Source organism: Sturnus vulgaris, chromosome 1 (assembly GCF_052056855.1).
Source record: "Sturnus vulgaris isolate bStuVul1 chromosome 1, bStuVul1.hap1, whole genome shotgun sequence".
Classification (NCBI taxonomy): Eukaryota; Metazoa; Chordata; class Aves; order Passeriformes; family Sturnidae; genus Sturnus; species Sturnus vulgaris.
In genome coordinates, this window is record NC_142243.1 from 140,483,421 (window position 1) to 140,508,224 (window position 24,804).

Sequence of the window (24,804 nt, forward strand, 5' to 3'; positions counted from 1 at the left end):
ATAAATATCAATTCAATTCAGTTTTTCCTTAAGGAACTGTGGTGCACAAAGTTTTCAAAAATCCCATACATTTTTTCAAGTTTTGAAATCCTGGGTTGCTTAAAATTAGTTTACTAAATTTACTCATTTTAACCTAGTGTAAGAAAAGTGTAAAATGAATTTTTCAGTAGAAACTGAGATGTGGCAGAAAGTCAAAATCCTACATTTTTTATTGTGTAGAATGGGTTCACATCTGATAGCTCTTTAATATTGGCTGTTATTCAAATATCCAAAATATTGTCAAGTTGCAAAATTATTTCTTCCTTATTTATTTTTCCAATGTTTTTCTGAACAAATGCAATTAGCTGGAAATTAGACATATTTCTGTTTCTGCCCTATCTGAGTAAAGTCAAGTCCATTTTAGATGAGCAGAAAAGTGAACAAGCATAAATGCAAAATCCTGTGTTCCTATTTGAATTGTCAAAGCCCTAGAGAGAATAATAAAGGAAATTTGAAGATTCAGATTTCCAATTTTATAACTCAAAATCAAATTCTATATAATGATTCCATTTTTAAATGTCAGGGTAGAGCTACACATCATGAATTATTTATTATCATGGCCTGCAGAATGTAAATGTCAAAGTATTTCATAGCATAATGAGATACCACATAAATAACCAAATATATAGTAATATAGTAATAGTAATAGTATATTAATATAGTAATATATTAATAATTAATAAATAAACCAAAAATAACCAGATTAAAATTAATCCTAAATTATAAGGAATTTTAAATCCCTGTTTAACAGATGCATTAGTAAATTTTGAATTTAAAATCGCTAAATTGCAGACAATTATTATTCTTAATTCTTCATTTTTCTGCTAATACTGCAAGAAATAGCTTCCTGAAAGTAAGCTTTCTTCAACAGAGAGCAGTGGATTAAATTAATTTCCAGTGTGGTATAGTCTTCTAGAATCTTAAGTGATGTTTAATGCATTAATACTTTTCTTAACTTTTTAAGGAATTGTGTGCAGCTGATAAAAACTTCTTATATTGCTTGCCTCTAGAACAAGGGGTGGGATCTGAGTTCTCCCTGTCGTGGTGTTCCCATGTGAGCTGGAGAATGGTGAGGTTTCTCCTCTTGTTCATTTTCCCACTGCTGCAGTTGATAAAACCATTAGAATGCTGTGTGATACCTTTCCAGGAGTCTCTCACTGCAGAAACACCCACTTAATGTTCTGTTCTTGCATTTAAGTAATGTTTTGTTTTCTTTTGCCAATAAAATGCAATTAAAGTCTCAGGCTCTGAGAATGGAGCCATCAAATAGGAGAAAACATTTTCTAACATCTTTTGTGCTAGAATAAAGATCTTTGCAGTGAAACAGTCTCTACTTATAATAAATGGAGGTGGGATAGGTCTCTGCAGTCAGGCTCATTCAGCATAGCTTCATTCCTCTGAAAGAGCACACCAGTGTTATAGTTTCCACAGCTGAAAAAAAGTAACTAAATAAAAGTTTGAACATGCTTTTCAAGTCAACTGTCTGCAGCAGACTTGACATGATATTTAAGGAACTTCTGAGGGAAAATGAATAATCATTTTAAAACAATTTAACTGCCAACATACTAAATGAATAGAAAAGAAGAGAAAAGAAAATTGGCAGTCTTCTGGGGAAGACCATTTCAGAGTCTTTCAAGTATATTAAGATGGCAAGAGGAAAAGAGCATTATGACAGATGTGTAGAAGTAAAAAATAAATCAGAGATTAACAAAGCTTAACACATTTTAGCTACAATAGCAGAATTGAGAGATTGATGCATCAGAAAGTATGAATCAAAAATGTGTAAGGATTCACAGATCTCTTCAAGGAGATCCCTTCCAAGGAGACATTTTCTTTTTTTTTTTTTTTTCTTTTTGAAGGTCATATAGCCTACTTATTATTTATTCATCTGTGCACCCCTCATATCTGAATGATATTCCATTAGTTATTTGTTTAAGAATAATTTCTATTATGTATTGAAGAGCACGACAACGGCTTCTAAGTAGAAGAAATATAAAAAATATGAGGATAAAAGTTAAATTATGAGCTTTCTTAGGACTCAGTAACTTTATGAGTTCATTTCAAACCTCACAGAACAAGGAATCTACATATTACTATAGAGCTCATAAGTGATATCAGATCCTGAATTCTGTTTTGGTAATAGGACTCACCATTTTAGTGCTGGGGAGGCTGTAATGAGTGTATTGCCAATTCAGAACCCTTTATGTTGTTGTATACTGCCTATTTGCATGTCTCTAGAATGTTCTTGTACCAGAATGAGTTTTTAAGCACTAGCAGTGGATCACAGCTGGAACAAAGAGCAAGCTTTGTCTTGAATCATCTGCAAATATTATTACAATACTAGAATGAAGCTTTAGGTTTCCAAATGATGCTCATTTTGTTTCCAAGTGATTTTAAATATTTTGAGTGTGTGTGCATCAGCAGTTTAAAAGGAAACTGCAGGAACAGTTAATGATTGTAATTTTACATTTGAAATCTGATAGAGAATAATAAATTCACAGAGGTCATTGTAATTCTCTCAATCTCAGCTTTCTTTTCTATCACTGATGTTTAGGTTTGCAACACAGACTTTTAAATTAACTTTAAAAAGACAGAAATTCCCATTTAAAACTCACTAAAGAAAAATGAACTAAATAAAATGAAGGAAGAAGGAAGAAAAAAAGAACGAAACAATAATTATCCATAATTAAAGATGCATTCAGATTAGAAGTAAATAAAATTAGTCAAGAAAGTTAGGAACACGGACTCCTGAAACACAGGAAAGAAAATTAGGGTCAGGAAGAACTATATAACAGAACAATAGTCAAAATAACTGGTCAATGAATAGATATAAGCACAAGTACCAATTGAAAATATAAAATAAAATAATACAGAATTGACACTTAAAACACGCAGAAGACAAAGAAAGAAAAATACCCGTGAAACTTTTGTGTCTGGGAAACTTTCACACATGTCGCTGAGATCTCTAGGGATCAGCAACCCAGAGAATCTTATTTACTATATTTCAAATCACCAAGATGAAGACTGCATAATGTACAGATCTATTTCTCAGTACTAGAAGGAAAGATTTTTTACTTACATTTCTCAAAAAATTAAGACTGTTTTATTTCCTTTTAATAATGACTACATTTTAAAACTCCAATTCTATTTTTCTTTGAACTATGAATGCTGAGAAATAGATTCTCCTATATCTGCAGACAAGAAGCAAATATGACTTTCATGTTATATTTGTTTAGCTTTTTGTTAACACTGCCTCATCAGAGTATATCTCATGAGCTAGGATACTCTGTGAGAAAAAAAAATCCTTAAATAAAATTCTGATAGAATTTTGCTAATCAGCAAAAGACTAGTAATAATTATTTCAAGGTAATTTACCTTGGACTGGAGCATCTCTCTTACAAGAACAGGCTGAGGGAACTGGGCTTATTCAGCCTTGAGAAGAGACAAGTGAGAGGGGACCACATCAATGTCTATTAGCACCTGAAGAGAGGGTGACAGAGGATGGATCCAGACTCTTCTTGGTGGTGCCAAGCAATAGGACAAGAGACAAAGGGCTGGAACTGATGTACAGGAAGTACACCTGAACACGAGGAAAAACTTCTTCTGACTTTCAGATCGTCACACACTGGAATTTCTCCAGATTTCCCAGAGAGCTTATAGAGTCTTGTTCATTGGAGATATTCAAGAACCATCTAGACACAACGCTGTGCCAGATGATCTGAGATGAACCTGCATGAGCAGAGAGGCTGGACTAGGCGACCCACTGTGGTCCCCTCCAACCTTACCCATTCTCTGATTTTGTGATACTTCACAACCAATATCTAATTATCATCACACACCTATACTTAGAGTTATTTCTTCTAAAAGCATTTTGTCTGCTCTTAACAGACGTGAAACTGATGTACCTTTTACTCTGTGCATTTGACTCTAGATATTATTATACCATATAATTTTGTGATAATGTGAACTTTGTCATCTCAATTTTATGTGAATTTGTACTGGACAGCACAATTTATAGGAAAGATATGTATGAGATCTTTGCGGTAGCCTTCTTTTATTGATTTTTTTTTTTTTGTAGATAACATAAAAATGGACATCACATCAACAACTTTCAATTCTTACCTTGTAATCAAATATTATTGTAATGCATTGTATTGCTTTTCCCTTAAAAGATAATATTTTTTCATGGAATACTGCCAAACATCTTTATACATTCAATCATGTAGTATCAACTGTTTTTAATTTCATCCATATGCTTGTTGAGATCTATGACATCCTAAAAGATCCACATTCTTCTTCAAAATTTGTATTGATTTTTCTTCAGCTTGTTGAACAATGTATCTCTTAGTTCTACTTTTTGTTTTGTTTTGTTTGAATAATCTCTACCAATTTTTTAACTGGGGGAATTGCCAACTGCTCATCTTCTGACAGGTTAATCACCTCCCACTGCTTTGACAGAAAGGCTAACTTAAACTCAAGGTCAACATTTGTGCTTCAAACGCTTCACATCTATCTCTTTCAGAACTACACAGAAAAGACTGTCTTATCCTAGCAACTTGCTGTGGTTTTGTTTATTGATTTTCCTTATTTTGACTCAGTTCTTTCAAGCCAAAGGAATGGTTCCAATGCTCTACCTCTCCTGTTACCTCCGCAAGGTAATATAAGAAATAAATATATAAGGAATTTCTTTTTTTTTCCTTCAATAACATTGTCCTTGAATACATTTTTGGCCTTGACCTGCTGTTGACTCTTTAGTAAGTTTCTACTTTTTAATCTTTGCAAAAGTGCATTACTGCTTAAAATAATTTCTAAAGTTTTTTCTCAAAACCCTATTGGCCACACTTTATACTACCTTCTTCTGAACAGGATTTTATTTTCCTGAAATACATATCCTAATATCTATTAGATTCCTTGACTGTATTTTTTCATTACCTCTTTTGGTGGCCCACTTAGATTTTGATTCTGATTCGTAATAGTTTAAGATGGTGTTTTTTACATGATTCCAGGTCAACAGTAAATGCTTACCTTTTTGCTGTTGTCTTCAAATCTGTTTCAACGACCTTCCTTAGTTTGATATTATTCCCCATGCAAAGAAAAAAAAATTTCCTCTTCCTTTCCTCCCAGGGTGTCCAATTTGAATGCATTATAGACATTTCAGATACATATTGAGCATATTATTGTCACATTTACTCCCATTGAGAAAATTTGCTCTGCTTTAGGCCAGCTGTTTATTCATTCCATACTTTTATCTTATACTGAAATAGAAGGTGTTAACTGAATCACCAGCATTTGAATTGAAAAGAATTAATATATCACTGAAATTAAATCTCTGGCCTTCTATTACTTACATTCACTCTCAATTGTAAATATAAATATAGCTTAATGTCTAAAAATATCTTTTATTAAAAATTCAGCCACAAACCAAAGCAGTGTATTTCCTAGCATGTCACCTAAGTAAAGGTTTAAACTACCACCTAAGTCAGTAACTGATTAAGAAAATAATAGAAACATAAAATGTTCAGTACAACATGGAATAAATGGTAATCTTTTAAATTTATAACAACAAAACAATTTCTGCAATAGATGGAACGCTGTATACAACTGTATATTGCATGGTGCTGTGATGCTTTATATTAACTTCTTAACACATAGCTACTCTTTATGGTATAAAAGAGAAATACATAATGAAAAGGTTCCAGCATAAACCTCAAAACTAGGAGTAAAGTTTTGTTGTGGAAGACACTGTTTCTTCAAAAGAGCATAACATCAGAAAAAAAGCTGCAACACAGGCGCCTTCTGAGTAAAAACTCAAGAAACATGGGATCTATAAGAAGGAGCTATCCTCTTTAAGCTGGACAATGTCCTTGCCTACCATTCCTGTAGTATGGTGGCAAAATGCTATATGCAGCCCAGTCAAGTAGGAAAACAAAAATAATTCAGTTTTACAGCAAGGCAATCTCTTAATTCCATGTTTCTTCTATTGCCCAGAAACATCCATGCACCAGTCTCCACTGTGACAGGCAAAGAGATGACAAAGCTTGTGCAAACAACGAAATATGAGTCTTATGGATGTAACCACCAGCATATTCCACATAAAGAATCTTCTTCCAGTTCATTACTGAGGTCTTATTAGAGTGAGAACGTTCTGACTATTGCCTAAGGTTAAGTTAGAAATAGGCATATTTGTCAGCTAGAGCCAGTGCAGATGACTGGATAGTTTTCTTTAATTCCAGTTATTAATTAATTGATTTACCATGATTATTAACTGATACTACATATTCCTGTCCCAATTCAGTGTCTTGCAGACTGGAAAATAGATATTTGCTTCTCTGTGTGACTAAATGGTAGAGATATATTTTTCCTTCTAAGAACAGAATACCCTGAAGTTACCTTGTCTGTTTGAAAAAATCTTCAAGGAAAAATATGCACCTATGGTGCTAACACTAAATACAGGAATCAGCATATATTTATATAAACTACTGCTAAATTTTTTTTTTTCTTCACCTCAAAATACATGATGAAAGAATTTTATTAAGGTAATGTTTTTTCAGGGTTCTACTAGAAAATTTACATATTCAAAGTAAACAAAAGTGTCAGTTTTTAATATTCTAAAGCAGAAAAATATCACATAATTTATTCTGTATTTTCATTTGTTTTTTTTCCATATACGTTTATTGCCAAACAAATTAGAAACTGTCAGTTAATTTACATATTTTATAATTTATGAATTACTTTCAAAACTATTAAAGTTACTGTCACATTTTCCCTGCTAATTCATGATGTTGTTTCAAACTAAGAGTCGCATATAAGCAAAGATATTTAAAATTATGGCTTGAATAGACATGCTTGATTTAAAATAATTTCTTTTATAGCAAAGAAAGTAAAAAAATAAAGCTGAAGAAAACCCCAATTTTACATACCTTAAAATACTTCTCCTTCTTTCAATGCTTCCTTCCTTAACTCTGCTCCCAAAATTTGGCTCCAGATTTAGTTCAACAGAAGAGGAAGTGCCTGGTTTTATGATGCACTCCACTCAACTAATCCCTTAAATTCATTGGGAATTAGGATTCTCTGGCAGCTGATTCTAATAAGATCATTGTAATTAACAACTTTCTTTATTTTTAATACTTAACTTACCATTATATGATATCATTTCTTTTTAAATGAAAGCCTGGAATAATTACACACAACATTTATTATTCAATGGACTTTGTAAAGCCATATTATGAATTCCAAATGTATATGTGAAAGTTCAGAGTAATGCTTGCTGTGGATATAAGCACGTGTCTGTATTTATTTTGTTTTCCAATCTTTCTATAATTATTAATATTTATAGGTAATTCCAGTAAAATGTTCAAATTTTTTTTCTGATATGAATAGAACACCTTCAAGAAAAGGTGAGCATTGAACTCAATCACATAAAAAAACCCAAAACTGGGGTTTTCAGCAAAATACCAGCTGTCTGCCTAGCTATAAAGAAAGATATTAGTTCTGTTTACTATTTACAAAACTATTTATGTATTTTACAGTAAAAAAATCACTCGCACGTCTTCAGAAAAATGAGACTACTGTCCTTGAGAAGTATATACTGGTAACTAAACCTCTAGTCAGTTACTGCAAAATTCACTCTATGGAAGCTTGGAAGCTATGGAAGATTTTCTCATTTTGGCTTTTTGACTTGATAGTTCTTGGTGTACAATGGTCTCCTTTGCATGGATGAGGAATAATGGGTGTGCTTATACAGAAAAGGTCTGTAGTGTGAGATTTATAGGTTAAGGTACACTCAGATGACTGCTCCTTTACTCAGAAATTCAACTGCTAAATTTTAACACATTCATCCCTCCAAAATAGAGTTTGTTGCATGTTTTTAGCACAAACAGTACTGCTTCCACAAGGTATATTCAGATATTTCATTAGATCTAGTAGCTCCTGTGTTGCTGCTCTAAGTCATATCCTGCTGAGTGTGCAAGCAGATTAAATCCTGTTAATGCAGTCCTGATGCAAATGGAAAAATACACCTTCTTAACAAGCTCTTTGAATGCCCCTTGCTGACCTTTTAAGAAGACTGTCTCTCTCCACTGACTATATGGAAGAAAAGCTTGGAATGGTAATGCAATGGGTATAAATTTGTGAAAAATGGAATGCAGAAGCCTGGGAACAAAAATTAAGTATTCAGAATATAGTTCAATAACAATAAAATAAATTTTTTAATTTTTTTTTTCAAAATACTATCAATCGATTTTTCAAGTTTGGCTACTAAGAATGAACCTTTCAGAGTATTCAGAATTTAAATAGCATTTTTGTATTCAAAATAAAATCCTAATTGATTTCAATTCTACTTCTAGGTACTCAAGTCATTGTCTACGTGATTCTACAAAAAAAAGAATGTTGTTCTGGCCAAAAAGAAAGAGAGAAATGCTTTGTAAGTAGTCAACATATGACAATTTAAAGTAAAGTATGCTGCTTAAGTGGTTAAACTGACCATTACTTTGGAACCATAAAACACAGAGACACAGAGCATCTCATTAACAGTAACATTCAGCTTCATTAACTGCAGGAATATTCTGGCTTTTGCAGTTGCCCAATTCATTCCTCATTCAAATTTTGGAATAAATTTAAATAACAGCTCTTTGTATGGTCAGTAAGTAAAAGTGCATGAAAATGTGGGCTATAAAGCCTCTGATTAAGTAAACAATGTTGAATGATTTATGAAAAAGTTGTCAGCATTTCCTGTATTACAAAATAATAAGCAGTAAGATTATGCTATTCTGTACATATCTGTCTTCTATCCTAAAAGTTTTCAAATATAAGCCTGATCTGAGTTGCCTCAAACAGCCATAGTAAGTTAATACAGATCAAAGGAAACCAAAATAATGCTCTATTGGTTTTGTACCAAATAACAAAGTGAATAAATCATACTCATAGGTATATTCTCATAGGCAACTATGAAAATAGTGGATATTTCTAGATATATCTTACAGATGGAGTTATTTTGAAGCTTGGATTCAAATATTTCCAAGGATTCAACAACATACTGTAATGAAATGTAGTAAAATGTTTTAGTGATCAATAAATTATTTGTTCTGGTAGGAAGAAGCTTTTCACATTCAATTATGAATATGATTTCCCATTACTGTGCTTTTTGCTATTCTGTAAACATTTGTTGTTTGTTACCAAAATTTTTAAATTACCTATAGTGGCTGAAGCTGAGAGAAATCATTAATCATTATCTCTGTCATACTACTAATGACTCCACATATGTTCCATTACATCCTATTCTTAATACCCATAGTGAAATACCAAATACTTTAGCATATTAGCCTAGGTAATCTTAGCATCTGTTCAATTTTTTTCTTGTAACTAATGAACTAACAAATAAACCTTCCCATATACACTGAGGTATTTTATACCATATTTCATTGTAACTCTATCAGTTTCAATGCACCTACAAAAATACAAACTGCAGAATGAAGGAATCTGATTTCTACTATGCAAATTGTATTGTGTAGGTGAGACTGGTTTTCAGGAGCTAAATTCAGCTCCCAAACTGTTTCTGCCAGCTCTGTAACTGAAAGCTAATTAACTGATATAATCTTTTTTATATCTATATAAAAGTTCTGTTTTTCTTGAGGTAAATCACACAAAAGTGGAAAGCACTGATAAAGTGGTCAAAATATACCATAATATATCACAGCAACATAACTGCAAATTTCCATTGACTCTTAGCTGGAGGAAAAAGCAATATAAGAAAACAAGTGAAAATGTCTGTTGTGTACCATCATACCCTAAGGAAGTATGGGGTTTGTCATCTTTGAAATAAGGCCTTGTTCATCCAGGAAAGAGAATGGTCCAGTTGGAATCAGTGACAGATATCTACTTCTTTTACAATAAAATTTATTTTTCCCCATTTATTACAGTGGCAGTACTTCCAAGCAAAACACTCTCCCTTCACTGAAAGTTACAACAGACAGCACTGGAAGACTGCTAAGTAGATTGGAAATGACACTAATAGACACACTTATTGCATCAATAAAATATTTTTTTAATCTTTCATTACCTATCAAAAAGACCTTCCAAAACAAGGGAATCTTTCCCCTATTGTACACAACAAACTTCCACACCAACTCCTCTCTCAAGAACAACATTCATCCCTCATTTTAAAATCAGGAAAAATGTTTGAATTCTAGTGTAGAGAGTTTAGAAGTTTGACCACACTTCCAAACCATATGCAAGGGCCATCGCCCAAATTTAACGCCACCGTGTTTTGGAATTCAGTACCATGATGGTTTTGGTAGATAATGAAAATACTGAACTTCTTCAAATCCTTATAATGTTGGTACCCTTTAGATTTGAGAATTGTTTTTGTTGGTTTTGCTGGTACTCTACCATCCACTTTGCAATGGGAACTTAAGTACAGAACAAAGAAAATACATATTCTATTTAAAATTTTGTCTTCAAATTGTGACATGGAATGGAAAGTAACATAATAATTTGGTTTTATTTTAACTTATGAAGCAAATTTTAGTTTTCTCATATTTATATCTGCACACATGGGAGAGGTTTTGTGCTCAATCTTACAGAATATGTGACTTTTCACAAAGTTACAATTGCAAGTAGCTATCAATTTCTGTTAAGAAATCAGTAAAATAAAACTTAAATCATTTCTTAGAGTTTAAATCTAAAAACGCTGATGCTTGAGACTATCAATGGTCATGCAACTACTTGAAATGAGCAGACTTTGAATCTGTAAAAGCTTGAATAATTGGATCTTTCCTACATTTCAAGGCTTACCTTTTCCACAGACCACACGCCTAAGAATTTAAATCTTGTAATGTGGAATATACAAAATATTTCATCTACATGTTTTCAAAACCAGTAGTTACAAAAAGAAACAAACATATATCATGGCATCCAAAGCATATTTACTGTTGTATTTAAATATATATATGGTATATATCTCTACACTTTGCCATAAGTTAATTTAAGAACACATGTTGATGTGGAGAATGACATTACTACTAGGTTCTGTTCACAATAGTAACACTATTTATCCCATGCTAGTGAAAGTTTGAATCAATAGTTTCCTGAGTTGCCACAAATGTATTTTATTATATATATATATAATTGAAAACGGCTTTTCTCTGACAAAGAATATTATCAAAATCACTTCAAATTTTTCCCTTGTTTCTTCCCTATTACAAAGCAAGAGTAATGACAATGACAACTAAAATAAATGAGAAACTGTTCTTACCATGACAGCTGGGCAGGGCTCTGTTCCATCCAGGTCTTCCATCATCTCCCATGATACATGTTAGTGTGGAGTATCCTTGAAGAACATATCCTGCATCGCAGTAATATGTAACAGTGGAACCCAGTTTATAATCCATTCCAAGTCTTGTTCCATTCATAATATTTCCAGGATCAAAACAAGACTCACGAAGTTTTGCTGCAGAGGAGACAAGTGTGAATATAATTCTAAATATAATCCAAAATTAATAAATAATAACTACAAATAAAAATAAATATAATCTAAATATTTCCTGGATTTCTCCTGAGGCTTTCTTTGAGCACCCTGTAGAACCTGGGGTTTTTTTAAGAAAACTTTGCAACAAATGTTTATTCTCCTTCATTTTAACAACTGTAGAAATTACTATATAATGACAAAAACTATGTCTTCTGTCCTTTGTTTAAAGACAATTTCTATATTACTCCTTTTTTTTTTTTTTCAGAATTCATTCTGATCAATGATAAAGTTATATAGTTAGATTACATTAGATATATGGACATTTTTCTAGTAGATAAAGCACATTCTTGTTTTAAGATCTCTGGTGAGTGAAAACTAGTAAAAGGAGGAAATAAATATGAAAAATTTGTTGCAATAAGAACTATGCAAACAAGAATGTCTTCAAAATAATAAAACTCAAATGTGTTTCTATATGTATGTGATATGATGGTATATTTTCATATACATATTTATCCCAGTGGAGGAAAAAATATAAAAATATTCCCTAAACATATCTCATTTCATATCATTTATAGCTATTTGTTTCAAATTATTGAAATAAATTCAAACATAGGCATATGCTTTTATATTTGCTTCCCTTGTACTTCTATAATGTGTATACCAATGTCCAGTAAAACACTGAACAAAAATAAATACTCAACACTTCTAATTAACAGCATAATTATGCACAAGGTGAAAAAAGTAAAACATTTAGGAAAAAATGTAATTTCCTTTAAGGAAAAAAGAGTAAATGTATTATATAGAAGCTGCAGTAAAACAGATTATTTTGTGCTGTGCAGGATGGAGTCTGAAATATTATATTTTATTAAGCAGAAGATGGAAATTTCAGACTTTCTTTCACAGTTAAGGGTGCTGTGGAGAAAATCAATAGAACACTATTAGAACACTTCATTTTCTACGAGACTGGTGCCAGCTTTCAAATACATAAAAAAAAAAAAAAAAGTTTATTTACCAGGCATATTTGCACTGTGGAACTTTCTGCTACAGATAGGTATGGTTGCCAAAAGACTATATGGGCTTTGAACTTCCTGGAAGGCTTTTTAAGAGTTTTATATAAAAAACACTTTATCTGATTCTGCCAGTACCTAAACTGAAGTTTCTGAAAAATTACAGATAAGCAGGAACAGTTATTATTTATTTGGCTTTTATATAGTTTGGCCACACATAAACTATTGGTCACTACTAGAGCCAAGCTAACGAACGAAGTACATCCCTTAAGGCCACTTTTATGTTGCAGCATTTCTGAGAGGAGATACATAATTACACTGTGCTTATATTTGAAGAAGGAAATCCAGAATAATTTGTTTGAACTTTCAATTTCTTCCTAAAGAATGTCAAGATCTCCTAATGTGTTTAAAATTTATTATGATTTGCATATAATCTACAGAGCATGGTTCTGATATGAAAAACAACACAATAACAAATAATAATTACAATAGATCTTTAATCATTAAGAACATGTATTTGGTATTCAAACTGATTTATATAGGTAGTTGTAGTGTATTGTCTAAAACCTATTTAACACTTATTCAAAAATTTGGATGGACAATGAAAAGTCAAAAGATTCAAGTTACTTGAAAGTCTATAAGATACCACACAGATATTAATAATTACTATATAACATAACTACACTTTCATTTGAAAAGTCTGGCAGGTCTTAAGGCAAATTTCAAATTCTTTCAAGTCTAAATTATCAAACTTAGGGGGAAAAAATGATAATTTCATTTAGGATTATAACTAATATTTTAGAAAATCAACACAATATCATTTTTTCCTCCTATTGAATCAATATTGATATAACTGTATTGATTCATAATTGCTATTGTGAGATCATCATTCTTGAGTTTATGAGAAAACTAATTCAAAATGTCTCAAAGTTACTCTAGAAGGTACACAGATAAAGCAGATATTAGTACTAGATGAAAAAATAAAGAGAGAAAAAATGAAGTAATCTATTGTGTCTGGTGCATAAATCAAAAACTGAGAAAAGAATGATCTGTCACAGCACAAATTATCTCTAGGGAAAAAATACAGCCCTGTAATTTTCTTTTCCCCAAAATTACAGTTGTGACAGGCTCCTAAAATTGCTGACTAAACAGTAACAATGTCACTATAGAAATACAGTTTCTTAATACCAATTCTGAAAAATAAAGCCTGAAATACTAAGCATCTGAAAACTACTTTTGCAAATCTGAAGGAACCGCTAAGTGAACTTGTATAAAAAGTTAGTAGAATATGCTAGAATGTATGAAGAATAAATCAAATGATTCTTCAGTCTGGCTGAGAATCACTGAAAAAAAACAAGTAAGAAGACTGTTTCAGCAAATTTATAAGTGCTCCCAGGAGACAGGAGGGAAAGCTCTTCACCACTGACGTCATGTTGCTCCAATCGAGGAACAGGAGACATTTATCATCCCTGTAGCCCTTCCCCTTTTTTCCTAAGAATATTAGCATCATTAAGCTAAAAACACATAAGAGCAGTGACAGATTTAGCAAAACATCAGAGAAAATGCTGTATTTTTACAAAGATTTTTTTTTTTCCAGTAGGAGTATTTAAAAATTATTTTCTGTAATAAGTAGGCAGGAATTTTTTTTCATTAGGCAGTTCAGATTTTGGTTACAGTAACATTACACTCTTGGCTTCGAGTACCAGCTGTCAATTCCTTCTGTACATAATTAAATCTTGCAACAAGCTTCAAAGAAATCAGCATTTACTTCCCTCATAACATTGTCACACCACTGGATCAAGTAAGGCTCTGAAGTACAGGCTGAAAACAGTGACACACGCTGTTTCAATCTCAAGTGCAACAAGAAAATCTCTGTTGAATAACCTAGAGTAATGAAGACAAAATCCTCCTGAAAACTAGTATCTCAGTGCATGGAAAACAGTATTGAAAGCCAAGAGAAGCAAGTGCTTTGTCCAGAATGTGATGAATTACTAACTACTCCATCCCTATGTTTCAAAGAGAATAAAGCCATAATAAAATTCTTGGAGATAATATTACAGACATACCAAACCATAGCAAGCATTCCATATTCTCCAGAGTACTTAATAGAACTAATAAGCTTTTCCTCCATTATAATGTAGAAATGAAGTGAGGGAGAGAGAATGGGTATAAAACTCCACCAGAGACATGGTTGCAGATCAGACCTGCCATGGGGCAGTCTGAGATTTGGACCTTAAAAATATGGCCCACCAATGAAGTATAATTTGAGTATACTGTCACTTAAAATAGAATTAGTGTACATATAAGGCACAACTGCATCAGTCACAATTTGTATGAAAAATTTAAGTTCATCAAATTAGAAAAATTTACATTGAAATAAATGTAGTAAAACCCCCATACAAATCAGGGCCAATTTGATTAGGTTACTTTGTACAGTCCTGTTATGATTTTGAAGGATTCCAATGACATCATCTAAGGTGTCTAATCAGTTCCAGTATTTGACTAACTTCAGAGTAATTATTTTTTCTTAATAATTGAAATATCTCCTATTTCAACTTGCATCTATTAGCTCTCAGTTTATCACTATGAGCACCTGACAAGACTTTAGCTCTGTCTTTTCAACATGCCCTTCCAACACTCCCTCCTTAGGCAGTTGGAGCAAACCCAGTTGGGACAACTGACACCAAATGACCGAAGATGGATCATACCATATGGTATGGAGTCCATATTATATGATGTCATGCCCAGCACATAAATTTTGGGGAAGAAGAAGGAAGGGAGGGACATTTGAAGTTATGTTTTTGTCATCATTACGTGTGATGGAGCCCTGCTTTGCTGGAGATGGCTGAACAACTTGCCTGCCCATGGGAATGAACTCCTTATTTCACTCTGCATGTGTGCATGGCTCTTGCTTTCTATATTAAACTGCCTTTATCTCAACCCACGAGTTTTGTCACTTTTTGTCTTATTCTTTCCCACATCCTGCTGGAAACTGGAGTGGCCATTTTCCTGGAAAAACACTCTTGTGATTTTTTTTCCTTGCAACTCAAATTCCCATGTCTCTAGGATTAAAGCTGATATTCTATCTCACTTTTCGTGTTCTCTTCATGTCCAGTTTATCCACTGATTGTCCCTCCCTGTCTTCCCAGGTCTTTACTGCCAATGAGGTGGCATTTGATGTGCTCTGTAAAAATTTACAGCATGTGGATAATTTGTACTGGACTTCTGTATCTTTGGATAACTGCTCAGTATTGAGGTCATCATAAATCACCTGCATCATGGCTAACTCCTTCAAGTACTGGATACCTCTCTTCATAGTGGTCCATTTTCCTGAATGGATTATAATATCTTCTTAGAAGGGAAACCTTTTTCTTATGCCTGGAGAGTCACCTTCAGAGGCTGAGGGCTTGTGCCCCATCTTCAATCAGTTTGTCAATGTCCCCTTCCCTAGAATGGGATCCGAGGTGCTGGACTTTTTCCTTTAATTCCAGACTACTGACCCTGTTAGCCCAGCATTGGTGTAGCCAAAGTGACTGTTTGGTCAATTACTTGTTTATGAGCTTTTCTTCTTCCTCCTCCTCTTGTGATGGCCCTTTGGAATAGCCCTCTTCATCCACTTTCTCCTCCTTTCCCTTCTAACTAGGAGTTTCTTTCCTTACCAAACAAGCTGATATTTGCATCCAGTATTTCTGTTTGTGTGTAGGGATGACTGATGCCAGCATGGGCTGTTCCTCTGGTTCAGCTGCAAGGCCTATCACAGCAGCTAGAGCAGCCAGAGTTCCCATGGTTTTGTTGTCAGATCCAGAGACCTCTTCCACTTGAGGATAGTGAATTATGTTGAATAGGGCTTAGTAGGCCTGGGCCAGGTCCCAGCACATTGCAATGATTTGTGTCTCTCTGGAATTGCTAGTGTGACAAGATATTTTCCTCATAGAAATTAGCACTTTTTCAGCATTTTACGTTTGTTCAGGGCTGAACTACCAAAACATTGGAGGTGCCCACTGTCCTTGGTACTTTCCCACACATTCTCATACACCCTGTAACTTTCAACAATCCAGCTTCAGGGCAGATCTCTGGGCAGTATTCCTAAATAATTGTTTAACTTCAAATAAAACCTGAAACACGCGCAGGAGACAGCAATATGAATACGCTGGTTTAAACATCTCAAGGATACTCAAAATTCTCAAGAGCTATTGAAATTAGCCTGGAGTAGAATGAAAAGGTAAAGGTGAAATAAAAGGTGAAGGAGTGGGGCAAGTGCTCCTCCTTATCTGCCCCATAGATTGGCTCTCTGAGGAGAAAAGATAAAGGTTGTGATTGTTAATAGTTTTCATGAGGTGGTTCCCTAAACATACAGATATGACAACAATACTGAGCCAAAATACCACATCAGTCTCACTAACAGGAATTATTTTCTCATATCTTGAGCCAGCGTCACACAGTCCATCAAAATTATATCCTTAATCCAGTTCCCAGAGGTACCAAAAGAAGAACATACAGAGAAAATAAGCTGTTACATAACCCAATTCTCAGAACAAGCATAACTCTGACTCCAAATAAATCAACATTGTGACCAGTGACTATTAAATTAACATAATGGATGATTAAAACAAATTTGTTTTCACACACTCTGGTCAGACCTGCAGTCAACTTGCCAAAAAAGACTTGAGTTTTAGCCCCAGTCAGCAACTAAGGACCACACAACTAAGGATCCACAGTGGTATGGGGAGAGATCTGGAAAGGTTAAATAGAGATAACTTGTATATTGAAAAAAAAAATTGTTTACTAGCTTAAATAAAATGTAATAATAATAATAATAATTAAAAATCACAATGGAAAGGACTTTTTTTTTTAAAGAGAAAGACATAAAACCCCAGAAAAATAAGTTATGTAAATTAAAAACAATTGCTCATGACTGATACCCAGCCAGAACCTAAGTGGGCTCCCCCAGGCCAGAATATCACATTGGAAATTGGGGTCAGCTGCTGTGGCTCTGTTCTGTCCCAGCTTCTGCTTACCAGACTCCTCACCAGCAAAGCAGCATGAGAAGCTAAGTCATTGACTTAATCTAAGCACTGGCCAGTGGCAACCAAAATAGCATATTTTCCACATTATTCTCATCCTAAATCCAAAATACAGCACTATACCAGCGGCTAGGAAGAAAAATAACTCAGCTGAAACCAGAATGCTTTGTCCAGGGGTCCTGTCAGTCTGATTCTATAACCTCCTAAGATCCTTTGAGTAGCACTCACATATCACTCCAAACTGATGTTGTCCACAAATTTGGTCTGTCCCATCATACAGGGTTGTTAACAAAGAGAATACTGGCTGCATTACTAATCACAATTAATACTAGCCAAGAGTCTCCACTCAGGAGTCCAGTTGATTTTCCACCCATTTTTTTTATAGAATAATAGAACAGAACCATAGAATCTTAGAATCATTTAAGCTGGAAAAGACCTCTAAGATCATTGAGTCCATCTGTAAGCCCAGCACTGCCAAATCCACCACCAAACCATGTCCCTCAGTGCCACATGTACACATCTTTCAAATACTTCCAGGGACAGGGATTCTACCACTTCCCTGGGAGCCTGTTCAATAATTGACAACCCCTTTCATGAAGACTAAACTTTCTTTGGAGTAATTTAAGCCCATTTCCTCCTGTTCTATTGCTTGTCACTTGTGAGAAGAGGCTAACCCTCCCATCACCACAATCTCAGGTAGTTGTAGAGAATGTAAGGTCTCCTTCCTTTTCTCCAGATTAAACAGCCCAGCTCCCTCAGCAGCTCCTCATAAAACTTGTATTCTGGACCCCTAACCAGCTCCATTGTCCTCTGTACATGCTCCAGTACCTCAACATCTTTAGTGAAGGGCCCAAAATCGAATACAGGATTCAAGGATCAGCCATAGAGTAAGAGTTTTTTATAATACACCTAAATTAAGCAGTGCAGAGGAACATCCATCAGATATTCCCAGTAAAAATGGATAATTCACAAGAAAGCTGACCATCTGTTTAAGGGATTTTGAGCTGTCCAAATTTCATAATTCTTGAATTTTTTTAGGTGAATGGAAATAGTTCCTCTGTTTATGTCTCTTCTTTTTTTAAAGAAGATGTTGTAATGCATATTCCACTTATTCTGAGAAAAGTAGGAGATAAAACCTTTCAGATGAAAGGGGAAAATTAGGATTAGGTTGATTCAATTTTCCAACTTCCCTCACATATACACACATAAACACACACTTGCATCCCCCTGTTACTTAGATTTTCAGTCCCATTATAAATGTGTTGATAGCTACAGCGTTATTCTGGCATTGTGACTCCTTGAAGTAGAGAAAGACATCGTAGGGGCACACATGGGCTATCAGTAATGTTAGAAACAGTATTCTGCCTTGATTACAAAGTCTCAACCCTCTGTTAAAGAGGATTTGGGGAGGATTCTTTTTGATAGATTTCTCAGATGAAAATTAAGCGCAAATGCGGCAGTATTATATCTGAGAAGTGCTTATTGATAAAGAATGGTAACTGTGCCACCGAAGTGGGATAGAAAAAGGAGCAAAGAGGGGGAAAGAGAAACGGAGAGAGAACAGCGGGACAAGTCGTCACCGCTGTACCCTTGGCGCCCCGTCAGCACGTTCGGCAGGCGGAGCGTGTGCTGCGAGCGGCGAGCAGCCGGGCCGGGCCGGCCGTGGTTCGCCCACAGCAGCGGGCTGTGACTGTGTCCCACCGTGAGGAACAGGCTGTGGGTCTGTCCCGACAGTGAGGAGCAGGCTGTCTGTCCCAGCAGTGAGGAACACGCTGGCTGTCTGTCCCAGCAGTGAGGACCAGGCTGTCGGTCTGTCCCAGCAGACAGCCAAGGAAGAAGCAGGAGCGCAGGGAGAGAAAGGCGGGGGGAGCAGGGAGGGAGGGGAGCCAAGATCACCCTCCAGGCGAGCCCTCTCCATCCAAGAAACCCAAAAAAGTGGCCCCCCGTTGTGTTGCAGTTAACTGTGTTTATGTGCCAAGGCCACTCCCATAGCCGGATTTCCCGGGCATTTTTTTCCCGGGCATGCAGGGATCTGTCCCCCGGCTGGAGGAGTCGCTTCCAGCCTGGTCGTGGACGCTTCCCCACGCCCTGCTCGGCTGCCAGGCGAAGCCTCCCCAGCACAGGGCTCCCAGCACGGGTACAGCCCCCAGAGGAACTTTTCACCTCGTGTACAACACATGTTGAGGCATAAATAAAAATCAGATTGGTCCCTTTCACAAAGTACAGCAGTTCACTTCTTTGTTTAAATAAGGATCAAGAATTCGAAGAGACTGTCGCCTTAATAAATATCCTTTACATTTGGATTGGTGGAAAGGAGGAACACTTTGATTCCATGACACAAGACTTCATTCAACAGCACAGAAGAAAAAGATTGGCCTCCTTAAAAATAATTTATTTTCTCGTTCTTCAGGAGTTTTGTGGTCCTGAATCACTTCCTAGAGCACTTCCATCTGCATTTATTATTTTTCAATTTAGTTGAAAAGAAGAAATATATTTAAGTGAACTTAAACATTTCATACATCTGGGCTCACCATCAATATGGTGGAGACTACTTTTAACTTTTCAAGAGTGTCTGTGGAGACAACTTCCCTGATATCTGTAGGATCCAATGATGGTAGGAAAGTATAAGGAGGCTTCATGGGCTTTACAAAGCAATAAATACATTCCCTTCTACACCTTTGCACTTACTAATTGCTCCCAGAATAAATGGAGAAGAAAACAGCACCAAGGAAGTCTATAACACCCCTATTTTCTTTCTGGTTGTCTTTACAGAATATTTTCATATTAATTTAATTTCAAATATTTCTGTTTCTCAAGCCATGCAGAGGTAGTTATGAAAGTTCCAATTGATTATATATTTTGCAAGTTTTTATTTTCCTGTTTACTGTTTTATGACCTCAGATAGAGTGGAGACAGGTGGACAACTCTACTGTAGTCTATCATGTAAAGGTCAAGCCAAAGTATTTTTTAATTTTCAATATTGGACTCCTGGGTTCTAGCATGTAATTTCATCTTATAGGACCTTAAATGCACCTAAATCAACATGATCTGCTATGTAAAATAAAAAAGTAATTAAATTCTGGATAAAACATATATATATATGCTGTTAAGTTATGCCATTGCACCATTATTTTTGAAACCTGTGAACTGCTGTCTCCTGTTTTTTCACAGCATCATAGACTCATAGAACAATTGAGGTTGGAAGGGTCCTTAAAGATCATCTAGCTCCAAATGCTCCTGCCACGAGCAGGGAACCTTCCACTAGACCAGGTTGCTCAGAGCCAATCGATCCTGGTTCTGAATTGCTCCAGGGATGGGGAGTCAACAATCTCTCTTTGTACCTTGTTCCAGTGCCTCACCACTCTCACAACAAAGAACTTTTTCCTAATATTTAATCTAAATCTGTCCTCCTTCAGCTTAAGGCCATTCCCCCTTCATACCCTCATGAAAAGTGCCTGCCCAGCCTTCTTGTAAGCCTGCTTCAAACACTGAATCATGCATTCAACCTTACAGACAAACAAAATCATACTAGAAACTTTAAGGTAGCAATCTTTGAACATTATATTTGTATGAATAGATTATTCATAGTCTCAGGCAAAACAGAAACATTACCAGGCAGAAAGTTATGAGAAATAAAACCAAAATTTGCACTCATTCACTGAACTTTGTAAATATATAAGAAAAAAAAAATTGTTTACCTTTGTACTCCAGGTGGAATCCAGTAAAGCTAACAGATCCATCACTCCGAAAAGCCAGATGCATGGTATTTGAGCTGCTCTCTATCCTCTCTGGCAGCTTGCTATCTTGAAAGCTCCCAATCAGTGGGCTATTACTGTCTGGCCCATCATAGATATAAAGAAAATCATAATTTGGTTCTATACTGAAGCTAGAGAACAAAAAAGAGAAATATCAGACGAAATATGCTTTGCCTAACATTTTCACTGTTATTAGCATAAATTTGAAATTTACTACCTCTGTTTTAATAAAAGGAAAAAAAGTCGCTCCTCTGTCAGAAAAAAAATGTTTTGTTGAAGTGTTTTATTAGCAAACACAGAAACACTATATCTTTTGGTTCACACCATAGAAACAATAATTTCCCGCTAGCTAGAAAAAAAATAAAAGCTTTTTAAGTAGAGAATTAATAACATATTTTGAAAGGTTTAGAAAAACAAACGACCTAGATCTATTGGAACCCTTGGCAGAAATGCTTTATGATATAATGCACTCGGCTTCCAGCCAGACTAAGCACTTTCAGACAGCCAGAGGATCATCTTCACATATCTCTGGGAGCAAGAAGCATTTTGTTTATGAGCAGTTTAAATAAAAAGATGAAGTATTGAAACCTCACATTTTCTTCTGAACTACATTATAGTTTAACTAACTTAGTTAGTTAAATTCAAACTTAATTTTAGTTAAAGGCAGAGAGTTAACTGGTAAGATTGCCCCTGTAAAAAAAAGAAAGTTTTCTAAAAAGATAGGTAGTAAAAGAATGAAAATCCAAACTTTTCATCATTTATCTACCTGACAATAGCCCCTGACTGAAATAAATGTAGGCATTGAAGACCTGATAAAGATCCTTTTTTAACTTGTGGATTCTTTAAAAAATATTTCCTTATAAAAGAAATGGAAAAGTAAAAAGTCAACAGCTTTGATTATTAAAGTGCCATAGTTCATCTTGAGTTTAAAAGGATTACCTGGAGCAAGTTCCACTCAAAAGTCTATTTAACAGTACTTAGTGGAGTATTCAGTGTTTCTCACTCTAGATCAGTCTGTGTCATAAGTGAGGCAATTCTCAGTAAAGATGCAATCTACTTTGACCACGACTAAGCTTCTGAGTTTCTATCAAAGATTCATAGCAACTAACCATATTTTGAGATTTTTTTTTAACTTGGCAGTATTTGGGATTTATTAACTGTTCTTGGTATCTGGAGTCACACTGCAATATATATATATATTTATTCTAAGATGGAGGATCTCATATCTAAATATAGTATATAAAAAGCACAACATTCTTAAATATATTGAGCCCATGATATTAATCCAAATCAACAAAGAAGTGCTACTACACAATAGAAAGTTTCCTTACCAACTTACAATATTATGAAATCACCCACAAAATAATAATATTGTTAATTACATAAATATAATTACATTAATAATTTCCTTAGGATGAACTCATGAAAACACATACTATGTGACTGAGCACCAAGAAGAGACAACTATATGATCTACCTCTCTAAAGAAGTTATCACATTAGCACTGGTCAGAACAATACAAACACCATTACAGAACATCCAGAATAAGAAGAACTTAAATCACAAGTACTATTTTTACCTTTTCCTAGTTGGGGTGCATGATTTTCACACATAACAAATATATTAATTTACATAATGTGTTATATACAGTGCAGACAGCAAAAATTCCTTTGTGAATTCTATTAAGCTCAATTTTGTCTTGCATTGTGATAAAATTCTAGAACAATTCCATTTAATAGCCAGAATATCAGGAAGTATTTTGAGTATCCTGAAATTGTATGGACCAATAAAACTAAATTTAAAGACTACTTTCGAAATTTTGCCTAAATAGCAGGTGTCACATACAAATAGATGAATCAATAGTTTTCAGCATTAAAGACCATCCTGTTTGCAGACATTCCTGTGAGTTGCTCCATGTTGCCTTCTTAGGAACTGAATCTTAGTTAAATTGAGCACCATCTACCTCAGCCTTAGCCAGTGTAAACAATGCTTTTAAGGAAACAGCAATGAATTTCCAAGCTCCACCTCTATGTGTATTGATGAGTCTGACGTATTTATTGTAATTTTTAACAAATATAATGATTAGTAATCCCTTAGATATTCATATTACCCTACAGAGATCTGAACAATAATAAAGTTATAATAATAAAGCCAATAGTAAAGTTATAAACATGACTTTAAAAAATATAAGTAGCAACTTACCTGATAAATGCTAATGATATAACATAATCACTATTAACATTGATAGTCCAGTCACAATCTCTGCTGTGGGGATAAGGATGAGGGAAGTTTGGTGAAAGTATAAAACCTGATGAGCCAGTCAGGTTTCCTCCACAGGGAGCTGTGAATAAAAATAGATAGGACTTGAGGAAAGAAGGTAAGAGACAAAGAAGCAAGTAGCAGCAATCTGTTCACTGACATTTCGTGTCCTCCAAAAGTTAAACAAGTGAGGTATTTATAAAGCTTTAATAGAAACAAACAAAAAATATATTCACATTTTGCCTTAGACAAATACTAATATTACTATGCGAAACACTTGGTTTTGAAATGTCCTTCTACTTGCATAACATCATTTCAAGGCTTTTCTGAATATACTGTGAACTTGGAAAATGCTCTGGCTACACACACAAAAAGACTTGACTGCATAAACTTTCCTTTTTCAACTTCTTGTTAAAGACATTCTGAAAGAACCTCCTTAGGCTATGAAACAAGATACTTACATTGATAATGCAATTATCTGCCTTTTCACCAGATAACAGTGATTAGTAATTCAGATCAAGATGGATATAATATAAATCAAATTCAAAAGTATTCAAGTAATTGCAGTTATCAAACTCAGAGATAAATAATATAGCTTTAAGCACAATCAGAATAAAACAACCACATTTTTCTATGTGACTTTGAGGTTCCCAAATGTTGCGGGGTTTTGGTCCAGAAAACCAAATAGTAAAAAAGAAGCAAGGTATAATGAATTTTTGTTCTTCAGCATTCCTTATCTGAGACTTCATGCAGCAACAAGGGAATAATCAGGTTTTCTAAAGATCTTTTTTGAAAGAACTTCTTAAGATGTTATTCAAAAGATTCCAGATAAGATTTATAAAGACCTATAATTTTGGAAATTTTAATTCTGCTAAGTGATCATGTGGGCCTAGAAAAGTAATTGATTACTCAGGTCTTCTGTAACAGAGATTCTGTGAGCTTTATGGTTATTTAAATCTATTTTAGAATCATAGGTCGAGTTGTCATAAACCTAACACTGCCAAGTCCAGCACCAAATCATGTTTCTAAGTGCCACATCTACATGTGTTTTTAATACCTCCAGGGATTGGGACTAAGCCACTTCCCTGGTCAGCCTGTTCCAATGCTTGGTAACCCTACCGATGGTGAAGAAATCTGTCCTTATATCCAGTCTAAACCTCCCATGGTGCAACTTGAGGCCACTTCCTCTCATCCTGTCATTTGTTACTTGGGTGAAGAAATGAACACCACCCTCAATGCAACCTCCTTTCAGGTAG

General features: G+C 34.6%; 1 protein-coding gene across 4 annotated transcripts in view; it reads right to left on the reverse strand.

Moving 5' to 3' along the window:
- CSMD3 (CUB and Sushi multiple domains 3) overlaps positions 1 to 24,804 on the reverse strand; it is a 587,774-nt gene that overhangs the window by 150,108 nt on the left and 412,862 nt on the right. For all 4 annotated transcript variants that reach the window (XM_088178475.1, XM_014870085.2, XM_088178481.1 and 1 more), the window contains 3 exons: positions 23,492 to 23,630; positions 21,233 to 21,420; positions 11,291 to 11,485 (listed from right to left, as the gene is read on the reverse strand). In XM_088178475.1, coding sequence (XP_088034601.1) covers positions 11,291 to 11,485; positions 21,233 to 21,420; positions 23,492 to 23,630 — 522 coding nt within the window. The remainder of the gene's footprint in view (positions 1 to 11,290; positions 11,486 to 21,232; positions 21,421 to 23,491; positions 23,631 to 24,804) is intronic.